Genomic DNA, 11,981 nt, shown 5'->3' with positions numbered 1-11,981 from the left:
TGGGGGAGCTCAGAACCATAGTCCTGGCAGCCTAGTGAGTGACTCAAGCCTGGTAGCAATGTTTTGAACTCTGGTGCTAGAAAGCTACAGTAAGTGAATGCCCCTAGTGGCTGTTGACAGGGAACCTGTTCCTGCAGAGGTTCCCTGCAGGAGACCAACAAATGGTCCTAATTGCACAGGGACGTTCTCATTAAAGAGGAAAATGCTCCTGCTGAAAGACTTCAGGTGTTACCTTGACAGAGGCATAGTCAGCACCATCCAGGAAAACCACCGAAAGCAAAAACTCATTAATCAAGAGTGAAATGTCTTTGGTTGGGGCTGAGAAAAGCAACACTTCTGTGGCGACGCTGTCCCCTCTCCCCAAGCGTGGCCCTTGGCAGGGAGAGTGAGCTCAGGAATAAGAGGCTGAGATAGTTTTATATCAAGATGCTGTTTACTTTCAACAGTCATTCAGCGAGATTATAACATATCTAGTCAATCCACATGTGTACACCTATGACAGTTAATTTTTTTTTAAAAAAGACACTAATAAATTAAGTACATATAACTTACAGGGACAATGGTCATTGTGACAGTGGTAGTGAAGAGTGATCTGCAGCCACCTGTCTTCCCTACAAGGCAAATGCCAAGTGAGCAGTCTGGAAAATTCCTCTTAAGCCTCCTACCTGCAGTCTCATAGACCACAACCCTAAAATAGCCTTGGAGAATGCACAGGTCGGCCTCTGTATGTCCCGTTTCCTCCATCCTCACAACAAGCAGCACTTTCTTTTTTCTTTCACTACACTACTTCCTTGTTCCTTTTTCTACTACACAAATACTAAAATAAAAGCTCATCAAAACCATGTCCAACAGCATTTTATGGCATTTACCTTACTTCAGTCCATCTGTAGAAGCCAACAAATACAACAGCTTTACAAAAACAGAAACTGCAACCATTTCAGCTTTAATACAGAGATTTAATAGAGTCCTCACACACTAATTCTCCATCTAGAATCCAGTGACTTTTACACCTTCATTAGAAATGGAAGATGGATCCCACCCCATATTTAAAGGTATGAACAGGGATTTTCAAAAGTCTTTACATAACACAGAAGCACAAGCAACAGTGACTTTCAGAGAACCTTGTTCTCCTATATTGCTTAAATGCCTTGAAAATATCACCCACATAAGGGTGAAGAGTGTTTGCCATCCCATGCCTTAAGTAATGCCTACTACAGGATAAAAGAACTCTGGAGCTGTGATATGAGAATAGCAAGTGACCCTCTCAGCATGCACCATAGCAGAGTTCGGAGGAAAAACCATGCACCCTACCTGTATCAACCCACAATATACTGACATCTCAACAGCTTAGTTCATTGCTTCCCCTTCCCCCAGAAAATCCTTGCCTTGGCAGCTTCCAAGTAGCAGAATTGTTCTATAAGAGCTGCTGTTTCTGTTCCCAATGAACTCTTTAAGCTATATGTGTATCTGTGGGGCCCCCGTTAGTCTAAGGCAAGTGCGCCGGCAGGTTGACGTTAACAGCAGCAAGAGTGGCTGGGCAGGCAGCTGCGAGCATCAGGGGAAGGGAGCTGCTGGGAGCCAGCAAGCCTGACGCCAGCACCTGGGAGCTGATCACACCACTGGCAGCTGCTGGTTTCCTCCCACATATGCCGATCATCCAGTCAAAACGTAAAAACAAGGTGTCCTTTGCCTTCAGGGCAGGCAAGGGTGTTAGGGTACAGGTACAACTGGAACAATATACCTTCCACAGTGTGTGCACACCAAAGCTCTGCAGTCGTTAGGTTCTCTCTAAGTGGGTTCAACTGGAGCAGACTTGACCCTCTCCCATACCCTTTGGAGTGGATGTGATCCCTGTCTGCAATTCCCTAGCTCCCCCGTTCCATACCAGGTGGAAATGAGCTTCCTGGTTCTTTGCTTTCTCAACTCCAGAGACTCCTGTTTCCACCTGCCTCCTTTCCTGATGTTTATGGCAGAGATCCAGCTCCGCCCCCCTTCAGTCTGAGTGACTATCCTTCTTGTCCTTCGGAAGCAAGAGACTTGACCTTGCAGGAGAGCTGGTTGCCCTCTTGATCACCTCCATCCACCTGGCAAGAAAGGAGTAACAGGGCATTAGAAGTGCTTAGCCCTTCCCTCACTGACACAATCTCATGCTTTTGTTATGAGTAGGATTACTTTTACCAAACCTCATGAAATATCTGTTTCCCACCATAGAGTTGTGGCAAATACACTGCAGAACATGGCTGCCTGTTCAAGGAACAGCTCTACAATGCTTTGAGCTCCCAGGAGCTTTTATTAGAGCAAATCATGTTCTCTTATAACTGTGCAGAAGGTGTTTAGCTGAGGAGGACGAGCTACCAACATTTTTCTTAGCGGTATGGATTGTTTCTTACAATCAGCTAGGTTACAGAATTGCTCATATGGAATAAAATGAAGCAACAATGAAGAAAACAAGACAAACAGCAACTGTGAATTACATTTTTTCCCCTTGAAATTACTCTCTGAAACCAGTGGATTAAAGAACACAACTCTGCTGTCTCAGGTAACTGATATGCACGCTGCTCACAAGTGCGTGCTGCTCTTCCCAAGGAAGGGGAAAGTACATGGTGTTTTCTCTTTCTCACTAAAAGCACACTCAAACAAACAAGCAAAAACCCCAAGAAATACCCTGCAAGGCAAAAAGCAACACAAGGGTTTTAAACAGCTAACGTAATAGCAAAGTTTTGTATGTGATGGATTTTAAACACAATTCACTTTGGACTGTATGTGTAAGCCCCTGATAAACTTTATTACAGAGAAAGCAGTAAACTGAAAAGCACCACAGCACTCACTGTTCTCAGCCTTGTGTTATAACTTCTGTTTCTTTGGAGACTGAGAGGAGGAAAAAGAAAAGGTATTCTTACCAGAATTTTTACTGAACTATAAATCTGACTCCCTAGACCCAGTGGGGCTGAGCATCTCACAGCCCTTCCATCCATGTTGCTCCCCAGCCCCAAGAAAGCTCCAGACTCTGGAGAGAAAGCAGAGCCCACAGCTCTAGGTGTAACCACCAGCCTTTCCCTGCAAGGATAGCAGTTCTGGTTACGGGTACGAAGAGGAAGGAAACTTCATTACTGAGAATGTGCTGGGTGTTCTGTAAGGTCACTCAGACCAGGAAGTAGTCGGGAGTAAAGAGAGGGCTCTGCATTATCAACCAGTGAGTTAACAGCACATTATATACTAAGAAATATATACAGAGAAAACATAAAATTACCTCTCAAAGGTGTATTTGCTCTCAGCCCTGAAGAAATACACATGGGATTTGAACTGCAGCTTGAAGACATAATCCTTCTGAATGCCATCTGCCTCTACAGGAGAGCTGACTGCGTAGCCAAGCAGCGGGAGACTGGCCAAGGGATAATCGTCCTGGAAGAGCCAAACAGCACGGCCGTACTGCGAGACATCCCCTGCCACACAGCTCCCAGCACTGCTGCACTGTATAGTTTAGGGGCTTTGTATTTTTGCTTAGGAGCGAACGGGAGGAGGAGCTGCCTCTATCTCTTGTGAAGCCTGTGCTAGGCGATAAGATTTCCCCCAGCTCCTCGCACCGTATTACAAGAGTTACTCGCTGCTCTTCCCCTGCCCTCCACTGCCTGCTGGGCTCTCCCTTTTCCCCTCCTCAGCAACTCTCTGGAATCCCAAGCACAGATCTAACGTGAAAGCTAAAATATCCTTCCCAAAAGAAGTACGCCCCCAAGAAGCCAGAAAAGAATAAACAGGTTTGGGGGTTAATAAGATGAAAAGGCAGGCATTGCACTGCAGCACAGCTCGTTACAAAAAACAGATGCTGAATACACCCCTGGCAGAGAAATTCCTGATGCCTGCGTAACTGTAAACTGTGCTGCAGCCCCCAAGTGAGAGCAGGTAAGAGACAGAGACTGCCAAAGGCTGCTAATTCCCTGACCTCCCTTAGTGGAAGCATCGTGAGACCTCTTTCCCCTCTAATACAGCAGGTGAGCCCCATTAACAGAAATGGAAATCTTGATTACATGCTGCAAGGAGGGCCTGCAGCCTTACAGAGACTTGCTTCGTTAATTACTACCTAGTCTTTCACTGGTTACTCTCCAAATCACAACGAGAAGGGCCTGTAGCTGAAAGCAAAGGATCTCCAGGGTCCCCGCGCTACCCCAAACACCGTCCCTCTCAGCTACGTTGGCTCACCTGGTGCGTTTTGTAGAAGAACAGGCAGAAGTTGGTGAAGACGACCCACAGTTTCTGCCACCCGTTGCTGTTTTTGAACTTCCTCAGCAAGTACCCAGAGAGCTGGTTCTAGCACAGAATGAAAAAGAAAACTGCCATGAAACCACAGATCTCTGTCTTTGGGAAAAATAAGTCAGCTGATGCAGTTAAAGAGCCTGAGGCTCTCGGATATAACTGTTTCTGCATAAAACAGCACTTGCTCCCATGTTTTAAAAGGCCTCCTGGATATTTCATATGGTAACTGAATGTATCTTCGCATCACCAATTCTAGAAAACAACTGTGCTCTGTTCACATGCCAGTGATTAGCAAACTAGCAATTTCTCTCCCCTGATACGAAGTTACTTGATGTTTAACTGCTCACTGGATCTCAGTGTCACATCAGGCAGCACATGGCAGAGTGCCACACAGACCCAGCCGTCCAGCCCCCACTGTCCTGTGCACTCTATGGCCAGGGAAACAGCGATAGCCACAAGGGCATTCAGATAGCCACAAGGGCATTCATCCCTTTATTCACTTTTTTTTTTCATGCAAAAAAAATAAGTACAAGACACTGCGTGAGAAAGAAAATAAAGCAGCAGAGGAAACAAAGGCTGGTGATGGAAGCCAGAGCTGTGGACAGGAATGCAGCAGCTAGCTAAGCCAAGCCCCACGTGAAAAGCAGGCTGCAGGGAAGTGCTGTGCTAGTTAAATGTTGCCATTCTGGAGGCAGAGTCACCCAACGTTTGGGCGGTGGGGTAAGGAAACCTACAGCATGGAATGAAAGCAAATGGATTTTAAAATTAGAGAAAGACAGCACACAGCAGAATTACACAGAGAACCACTCTGGGAAGCAGAAATAGAAGGAAATCCTGTACCAACGAGGCAATATTGCAACTCCTCTGCTGGATAAATGGGGCATCCTCGTGCTAGCACAACACACGGGTTCACTAAGCAATTATGGAGTGAGAAGTTGCACATTTTACTTGGCATCCCATGGCTCCTCCCACCAGCGCAGAACTTGAGAGGCATTTTTACCTGGATCATGCACAGGTAATCAGACAGGGATAGGCTCTGGTTCCGGTACCAACAAACATGGGTGATTGTGTTGGGCCGTTGGGCCTGGCCCAGCAAATAGCGAGGAGGAAGCTCTGGAGAAACAGCAAGAGAGCAGAAAACTGAGCAGAGAAGAGGGGGAGAGAAAGAGAAAAACAGACCATTAGGATAAGAAAAGTGATGCCTGTTAAAGGAAAATGGATCGTGGAAAAAAATGACGGTGTTAGAACACAAAACAGAACGATGTGAGAGGATGCTGCAGGAATTCACAGGTTTAATCCCAGAGCCTGTGGGGGCAGGTATTGTTATATGGATACAGAACAGTGAGAAGGTGCTTTTCCCAAGGGTATCATCAAGGAAAGGAAGGCTTCTTCCCTCCAATAGAAACCACTTTCTTCGCTGGCTGTAATGCCCAACTTCTGGACCCTAAGCCTGTAATCTGTAAGAGCTCCCTTACTGAGCTATTAGTACGTGCCACACACCATGAAAACGCAGAAGCCTCGCTGCCCAACTTTAAAGTTCTTCCATTAAACAAAAAATACCTTCACTGCAGGGCAAGGAAGGCACAAATACACAGATCCATTGTCTTATTGCTGTTTGCCTAGCGAGTAACCTCCTTTTTCTCTTCTTGGTATTTAGGGTATCTCCCACTTCTGGAAATCTTCCAATTATGCCACCCTCCAGGAAGGTTTCCTAGCCAATTAAACCCGCTGAACTGCCTCCTGATGTTAAACTGAGATGCCAACGCAAGCAGCACGCAGAACAGACATCTGTCTCAAACTGTGCAGGCCTCAGAAACAAAACGTGCCATCAGTGCTGCCCCAAGCCACGCCAAGGGGTAAGGCCCAGCAGAACAGCAGCCCAGCAAACACGTAATAAAGCTCTGTTCGGCCTAACCCAATACCGGTCTAAACTCCCCCTGCAAGGTTCATTAAACCCAAATGAATAATTCAGGCCTAGGATATTAGGGTTTCCTATGAAACTTCCCTCCTTCAGCACATTTTCTGAAACAAAGGCCTGCTGCAGGGACAGCGCGGTGCACGTGTTTGGCGGACACGCAGACATGCTTGAAGGTGAGCAAACATGCGGCGGCCTTTTCATCACCCATGCTCTCCCACAGACAGCAGAAGTGCTTCAATGGCAAAATGGAGCATGTAGTGGAGGATGAGCAGAGGCTGAGCGAGCCAAGACGGACAGAGGAAGACGTGAGAGCTGCGCCCTGCGGGGTACCTCAACAGCCACACTGTGGTCAGTCATGGAGACGCTGGTGTTGCGGTACCAGCACACGTGCATGGTTGTGTTGGCACGGTGGTGGCTCTGCCTGTCCAAGGAGCTACGAGAAGAGTGTATGTCATCTTCGGACTCCTGTTCTAGAGAGACCTCATCAGAGGATCCTGGGGGAGGAGAATTCAGCAGCGGTTTAAGAAAACTGAGCAATACAAAGAGCAAGAGGAGCAGGGATTCCTGTAAAAAAGAACAACTGTCTTTCCTCTTGCAGTGGCCCATTTTTGAAATACATCAACTTGAATGTTACACAACTCCTAAAAGTCACTCCGAGCAGATAATTTTGGCTTTCATTACTCAGCTCTGCTTGGGGCAGCTGACTCAATGTTCTAGGGCAAGGGAGGAAAAATAAAAAAGTAACGAACAAATACCCCACACTTCACCTTCAGCTGATCCTTAGTGAGGAACAGAAAGCACTCTGGGAAGGGATACTACAAATTTCACCACATCCACAACACCAGAGATATGCACAAAGAATGCTGGGCTATAAAACAACTTGCTGAACTCCAAAGAAACCACTGAATTTAAGGACAAGAAAACACAACCTGGTTAAATGGAGAAAGTAGCTATATAAGAGATGAATAAGGACCTTATAAAATTAACAATTCTGCAGCTGGAGCATCTCTGCTGCAATTAGAGCTACCAGCAACATCAGTCAAGGAAGACAAGCGTATTTACTTTAACTAAGACATGACAAGAGTACAAGAGCTCTCCAATAGCATATGAATAATAAAATACTCCATTTATGTCATCGAATTTACAATGGGAAAAATGAGGAGGACTCAATGCCTGACACATTTCAAGAAGGCAGGAAACATCACTTACTGTTGGAGCGATTGCATATGGAGTTGTCCAGAAGCATATCAGATTTCTCAGTAGATTTCTTGGCCATTTCAATTGCCATGTTCAGGTCTTCCATCCACTTTCCCATCTCCAAGCGGGTGCTGCAAGACAAACAGTGTGAATGGTGACCACCCCAGCCTGGAGCCAGGGCAAAGTGCAACATTTCTAAACAAAGGCAAAAGTCACTGTCCAATACAATGAGCAGTCCCTTTCCATTAAAATAAAATCAGAAAATTCCTCCAAAACACAAACTTTTCAGACAGGAAGCTGACTTCACATAGCCCTTACCACTATCTTCAAGCCTTGAAACAAGTTTAAAATAACCATTTTAAAACTTGGGCTTCACAAGAATGAATAGGCGGCCGAAGGGCCACATAATATCCCCATTCAGACCCGCCAGAACAATTTCAGTAACAGTTATTGTTCAAGACAAGGTTACTACCCAGCAGAGAAGCCTATAAATTTGAGGTTTAGCGCTCCAATTCTGTTCTTTAGCGTACCCAACTCCAACTGCCTTTTAGGGGACAAAGCCTTCTAAAGCTGATCCTGAGAGAACAGCTGTAGTAGATATCTTAAAGTACATTTCAGATAAAAAGGCAAAAAAAGTACAATGTTGAAGAATATCACTGAAATACAAATATGTATGGTGCTTGGACACCAAACACAAAGTGCTAAACTAAAAAGGCAGCACAGTCTTAGTCAAATATTTCGCATACCCTGTCCTTTACAGCATGAATTGGTCAGGTTAGCAAAAAGATCAATAAAATTCATACATCAGCATACCAAAATGAATTACGCTATCTTCAGATGGATTTACTTGTGGTTAAGCAGAGCAACTTGCCTGATTAACAACTGAATTAAAGCCTGTACGATTTGTGTGTTAGCTTATTTATTCCACTGTGAGCATTTACAAAACCATTGCACATAAGCAAAGCCTGGTTCTATACATTGCATCTCTAAATGTGCTACCGATCCTCCTTGCCCACCTTTTTTACCATTCAAAACACAGAAGTGTGAGTTACTGCAGAGACAGTTTTGGTGCAAAGGCAGCTTGGCATATTCTCTCCCTTATGTGGTGAGCATCCTGAGTGCTGCCAACCAAATCCTGTCATTTCTGAGCATTTCCACACTTGGAAACTAGCACCAGCTGATGCAGAAACTGCTTCCCACAGAGACTGCTGGGTCCCAGCGGTGCTGCTCTCATCCTCCCCACCTCAGGCTTTTCTTGAGCCGTTGTAGCTGCACCTGCCTGATGCAGTAATTCCTCACACCAAGCTCGCTGCATAAGTGACACTGACAAGAGATCAGTTCTCTCTCCAAGCAAGCCTTTACTTTTTCTTCTCATCTCCCAGCTTCCTCCATGAGATCTGTGAAGGAACTCTCTCCTCCTTGCATCAATTTGCATGTTCTCAATTTTAATTCTTTTTGGTGTTCTAAAATATTTGTACCCTCACATTTCAGTTTGCCTTCTGCTTTACAGCAGTTGTTTAGAGGATGCCACTGGCAACTCAGCTAACTAGAAAACAATGCAATAGCAACGTTATTGCTGCTGCTGTGTTTGGTAATACACCATTCTTTTAGCTAAACTACTCCTTCCTAAAGCACAACATTGATGGAGGAATTGTGAGGTGTCATGCATTTGTTTTTAAGTCATGTTTTCCAAAGGACACAAGAAACACCCCTGTCTCTACACCGAATCAAACAATAACTCTTTGGAGAAGGTATCTCTCAAACCTACATGCATTTGAGAAAAATAAATGTTACCTTGCTGCCACTACTATGGTTTTTTGTGCTGAATAGATTGTGAAGCAGTGTGGGACAGCCCATTCATTCTCACTCTCCTCCACCTGCAGAAAAAGAAAAGGTTTTTCTCATCACTGTTCAGTGATTGGTAAAGACTAAAAACTCTTCCCTTTGGCTGGCTAGGAATTTGAGTCACAATATGACTAAAACTCAGTTGCAGGGAATGCAAAAACAGCTGCTCTTTTATGAATATCACCTACTTTAAGTCTGTTTTTGCTCTCTATAAAAATCTTTATGGTGTGTTTCTACTGCCTTATCTCTAGCCGCACAGCACGACACTCAACAGGGTGAAGAAAGGAGGATTCTGAGCAGGATTCAGCTTACTACTTACCGGTGGGTCAAGCACTATCAGCTGCATATCAAACACAAAAAGAACAGTCCCATTAGAATATGGGGGGCAGGGACACAAGAGGATTGATTTCTTGCCTAAGTATGTACACGGCAAAAAAAGAAAAAAAGACAAATCCATATTCCCAGATAAGCTTCTCAGTGTGGCATGAAAATTAATGGTCAAACGTGCTCCAGCTGCTTTGCTAATGAGATAGAAGGAATAAACTTATCCATGCAGACAAATCTTTGTTTAGCACGTAGGCTGAGGCACATGAAGGTCCAGCTCGTGACCAGCAGTACCACAGCTGCTCCCACTTGCCTGAAAGGCGTTTTCTGGTTCAGTCCTCACAGCCCTGGAGCAATGCCTCAACCTGACTTAAAGCATCCCAGTGCACAAGGAAATGACTTTGCAATTTCAAACCCCTTACCAACATCCCATGCAGAGGAAGATGTCCATGAATTTTGAATTGATTTGTCCCTGTAACCCCTTTGCTTGTGTACAGTAACATATCTGAGAACTGAAAAACAGAGGAAGAATACAATCAGTATTCTGCAAACAGCAGGTTGTAACAAGTATTTTTGACATTTTAAAAATCTGTTGTTTAAACATTATAGACAGAGGGAAAACCACCATTTCTTCATCAGTTTGGCCTGCTTTCCTTAAAACAATCCTATTGTTTATTTAGAAGAGAGATAATTAATTTTAAGAATTCTGTTAAAACTATCTGCCATTAAGGAAACAGGCTGAACAGAGAGCACTATCACAGTCACCCTCTATAAAAAACCTTCAGAATAAATTTTTAGCTATGATTGCTTATTTTCATCATAAACACATGAGAACACACTTTCCACAACAGCTTTATCTTGAAGACCTTGAGCAGCCTGCAGAAAAGCAAAAGTAGCACCCACCAGAAAGAACATCCGCTGCTGTAAACCCTTCTTTGTGAGCTTGTACAGGCAACCTTCGCGGATAAATTCCTGCAGAGGAAAAGAAAAAGTAAGGCAAAGCCTTATCTTTCCCAAACACAGATTTTTTATGGTTCTTTGTTTTCATCCCAGAGTGTACAGATGTTGATTGGTACCCAGCAATGATCCCGAACAGATTTGTTAAACGCCAAACACCATTCCTTCTGTTTGGTAACATGAATCAGCTCCTTGCTGCAGCCAGCATTTAAATCAGTGAAGCAAGAGAAGGAAAACGAGCAGAGTTCCTGTTGGATTTCAGCAGTTCACCTATTACACTTACATCCCATTGCAGTGATTGCCATCACATCCCAAAAGCATAAGCGATGCTCCTGGGCTTATGCTCAGTATATCTAGCAAAAACAAACAAACATAAAAACCAAGCAGGAACTAAACAAGCTCCCACAAAAACAGTCACCAATGCGGCTTTGTCCAGTGATGCTCCTCTCACCACTGCTATGTTGCCACGTGGTCTCAGTCCGCAAAGAGAGATTGCATCAGACATACATAAGCAGAGTTGGCAGTGGACTTGTATCGAGTACATGACATACTGCTTCCCAACCAAATACAGAGTGCCGCGTCCCAGCACACCCAGTTTCTGCCATAACGGAAACATGAAACTGTAGCCAGAGTCTAAGCAGAAGCATTTTTATCTATTTCCCTACAGCATCACCAAGGGCTAAATGTGACCTGCCACGTAGACAATTATTATACGAAGCCTTCACAGGCATTCTCGTAGAGGTGCTTACAGTAAATACCTTGTTGAAATGGATTCCTTGGCAATAAAAACAACAAAGGCTGTAGAAACTAAGTGAAGTTACTTACCCTCCCAGGTGCCGTGAGATTATCTATACCAATCAAGTCATGCTGTAGCTCTGTCAGTTTCTGGAAATTCTCCAAGCGGATAAGACTGTGCTGTAGCTGAGAGGTCATCTCTGTGACTTCCTTCAGTGCATCTGTAGGGAAAATGGCACCAAACAGATCAGAATAGAGGAGACAAACTCAGGCCACAAATTTTAACCCTGGAAAAATGAATCTGAAATCAATAGCCAGATTTATTCTTAAGAAACATTTCATAGCTACACAGGGACAAAACAGAGATTAATTAGCAACTGCAAAGCGCTTCCTATGCTTCTGGAGATTATTTGGTATATGAGACATAGCACAACTAAAAAGTAACTACCATGTAGCCAAAAGTCAATTCCAAAATTCAGAACAACTATTTCTGCCAAAGATTACTTTATAAAAAATAAAATGAAATCTGCAAATGAAATAGTTTCTTTGAAAGTTCTCTTTTGCATTTTCCAGACTAACAGTTAAGGTAATTTTCTATCTGTTGCAGAAAAATTCAGAGCCCTGCACCAGAGCATGGCAGGAGACTGGCAAAGCCTGCTACTCAAAAATTTTAAAGAAGAACAAAATTAATTTTTAAACATAGCCTGAACATTTTTTGAACTAAGCTGCCTTCTGACAGTTTTCTGCTTGATGT

At 44.1% G+C, this 11,981-nt stretch overlaps 1 protein-coding gene across 7 annotated transcripts in view; it reads right to left on the bottom strand.

Annotated features, from left to right (window-relative positions):
• Window positions 1–411: 411 nt before the first annotated feature.
• The window catches only part of FARP2 (FERM, ARH/RhoGEF and pleckstrin domain protein 2), an 80,287-nt gene continuing 68,717 nt past the window's right edge, over window positions 412–11,981 (bottom strand). For 5 of the 7 annotated variants that reach the window (XM_067002664.1, XM_048077309.2, XM_067002666.1 and 2 more), the window contains 9 exons: window positions 11,318–11,448; window positions 10,439–10,507; window positions 9,958–10,047; window positions 9,161–9,243; window positions 7,379–7,497; window positions 6,500–6,663; window positions 4,198–4,305; window positions 3,251–3,402; window positions 412–2,084 (listed from right to left, as the gene is read on the bottom strand). In XM_067002664.1, coding sequence (XP_066858765.1) covers window positions 1,994–2,084; window positions 3,251–3,402; window positions 4,198–4,305; window positions 6,500–6,663; window positions 7,379–7,497; window positions 9,161–9,243; window positions 9,958–10,047; window positions 10,439–10,507; window positions 11,318–11,448 — 1,007 coding nt within the window. In that variant the 3' untranslated portion in view covers window positions 412–1,993. Of the gene's footprint in view, window positions 2,085–3,250; window positions 3,403–4,197; window positions 4,306–5,251; window positions 5,392–6,499; window positions 6,664–7,378; window positions 7,498–9,160; window positions 9,244–9,957; window positions 10,048–10,438; window positions 10,508–11,317; window positions 11,449–11,981 lie in introns of those variants that run through there. The other 2 variants (XR_010833670.1, XR_010833671.1) reach the window with 2 other exon arrangements.

Source organism: Anser cygnoides, chromosome 9, assembly GCF_040182565.1.
Source record: "Anser cygnoides isolate HZ-2024a breed goose chromosome 9, Taihu_goose_T2T_genome, whole genome shotgun sequence".
Lineage (NCBI taxonomy): Eukaryota > Metazoa > Chordata > Aves > Anseriformes > Anatidae > Anser > Anser cygnoides.
The sequence above is the reverse complement of the archived record's forward strand: the minus strand, read 5'-3'. Positions and strand labels throughout refer to the sequence as shown.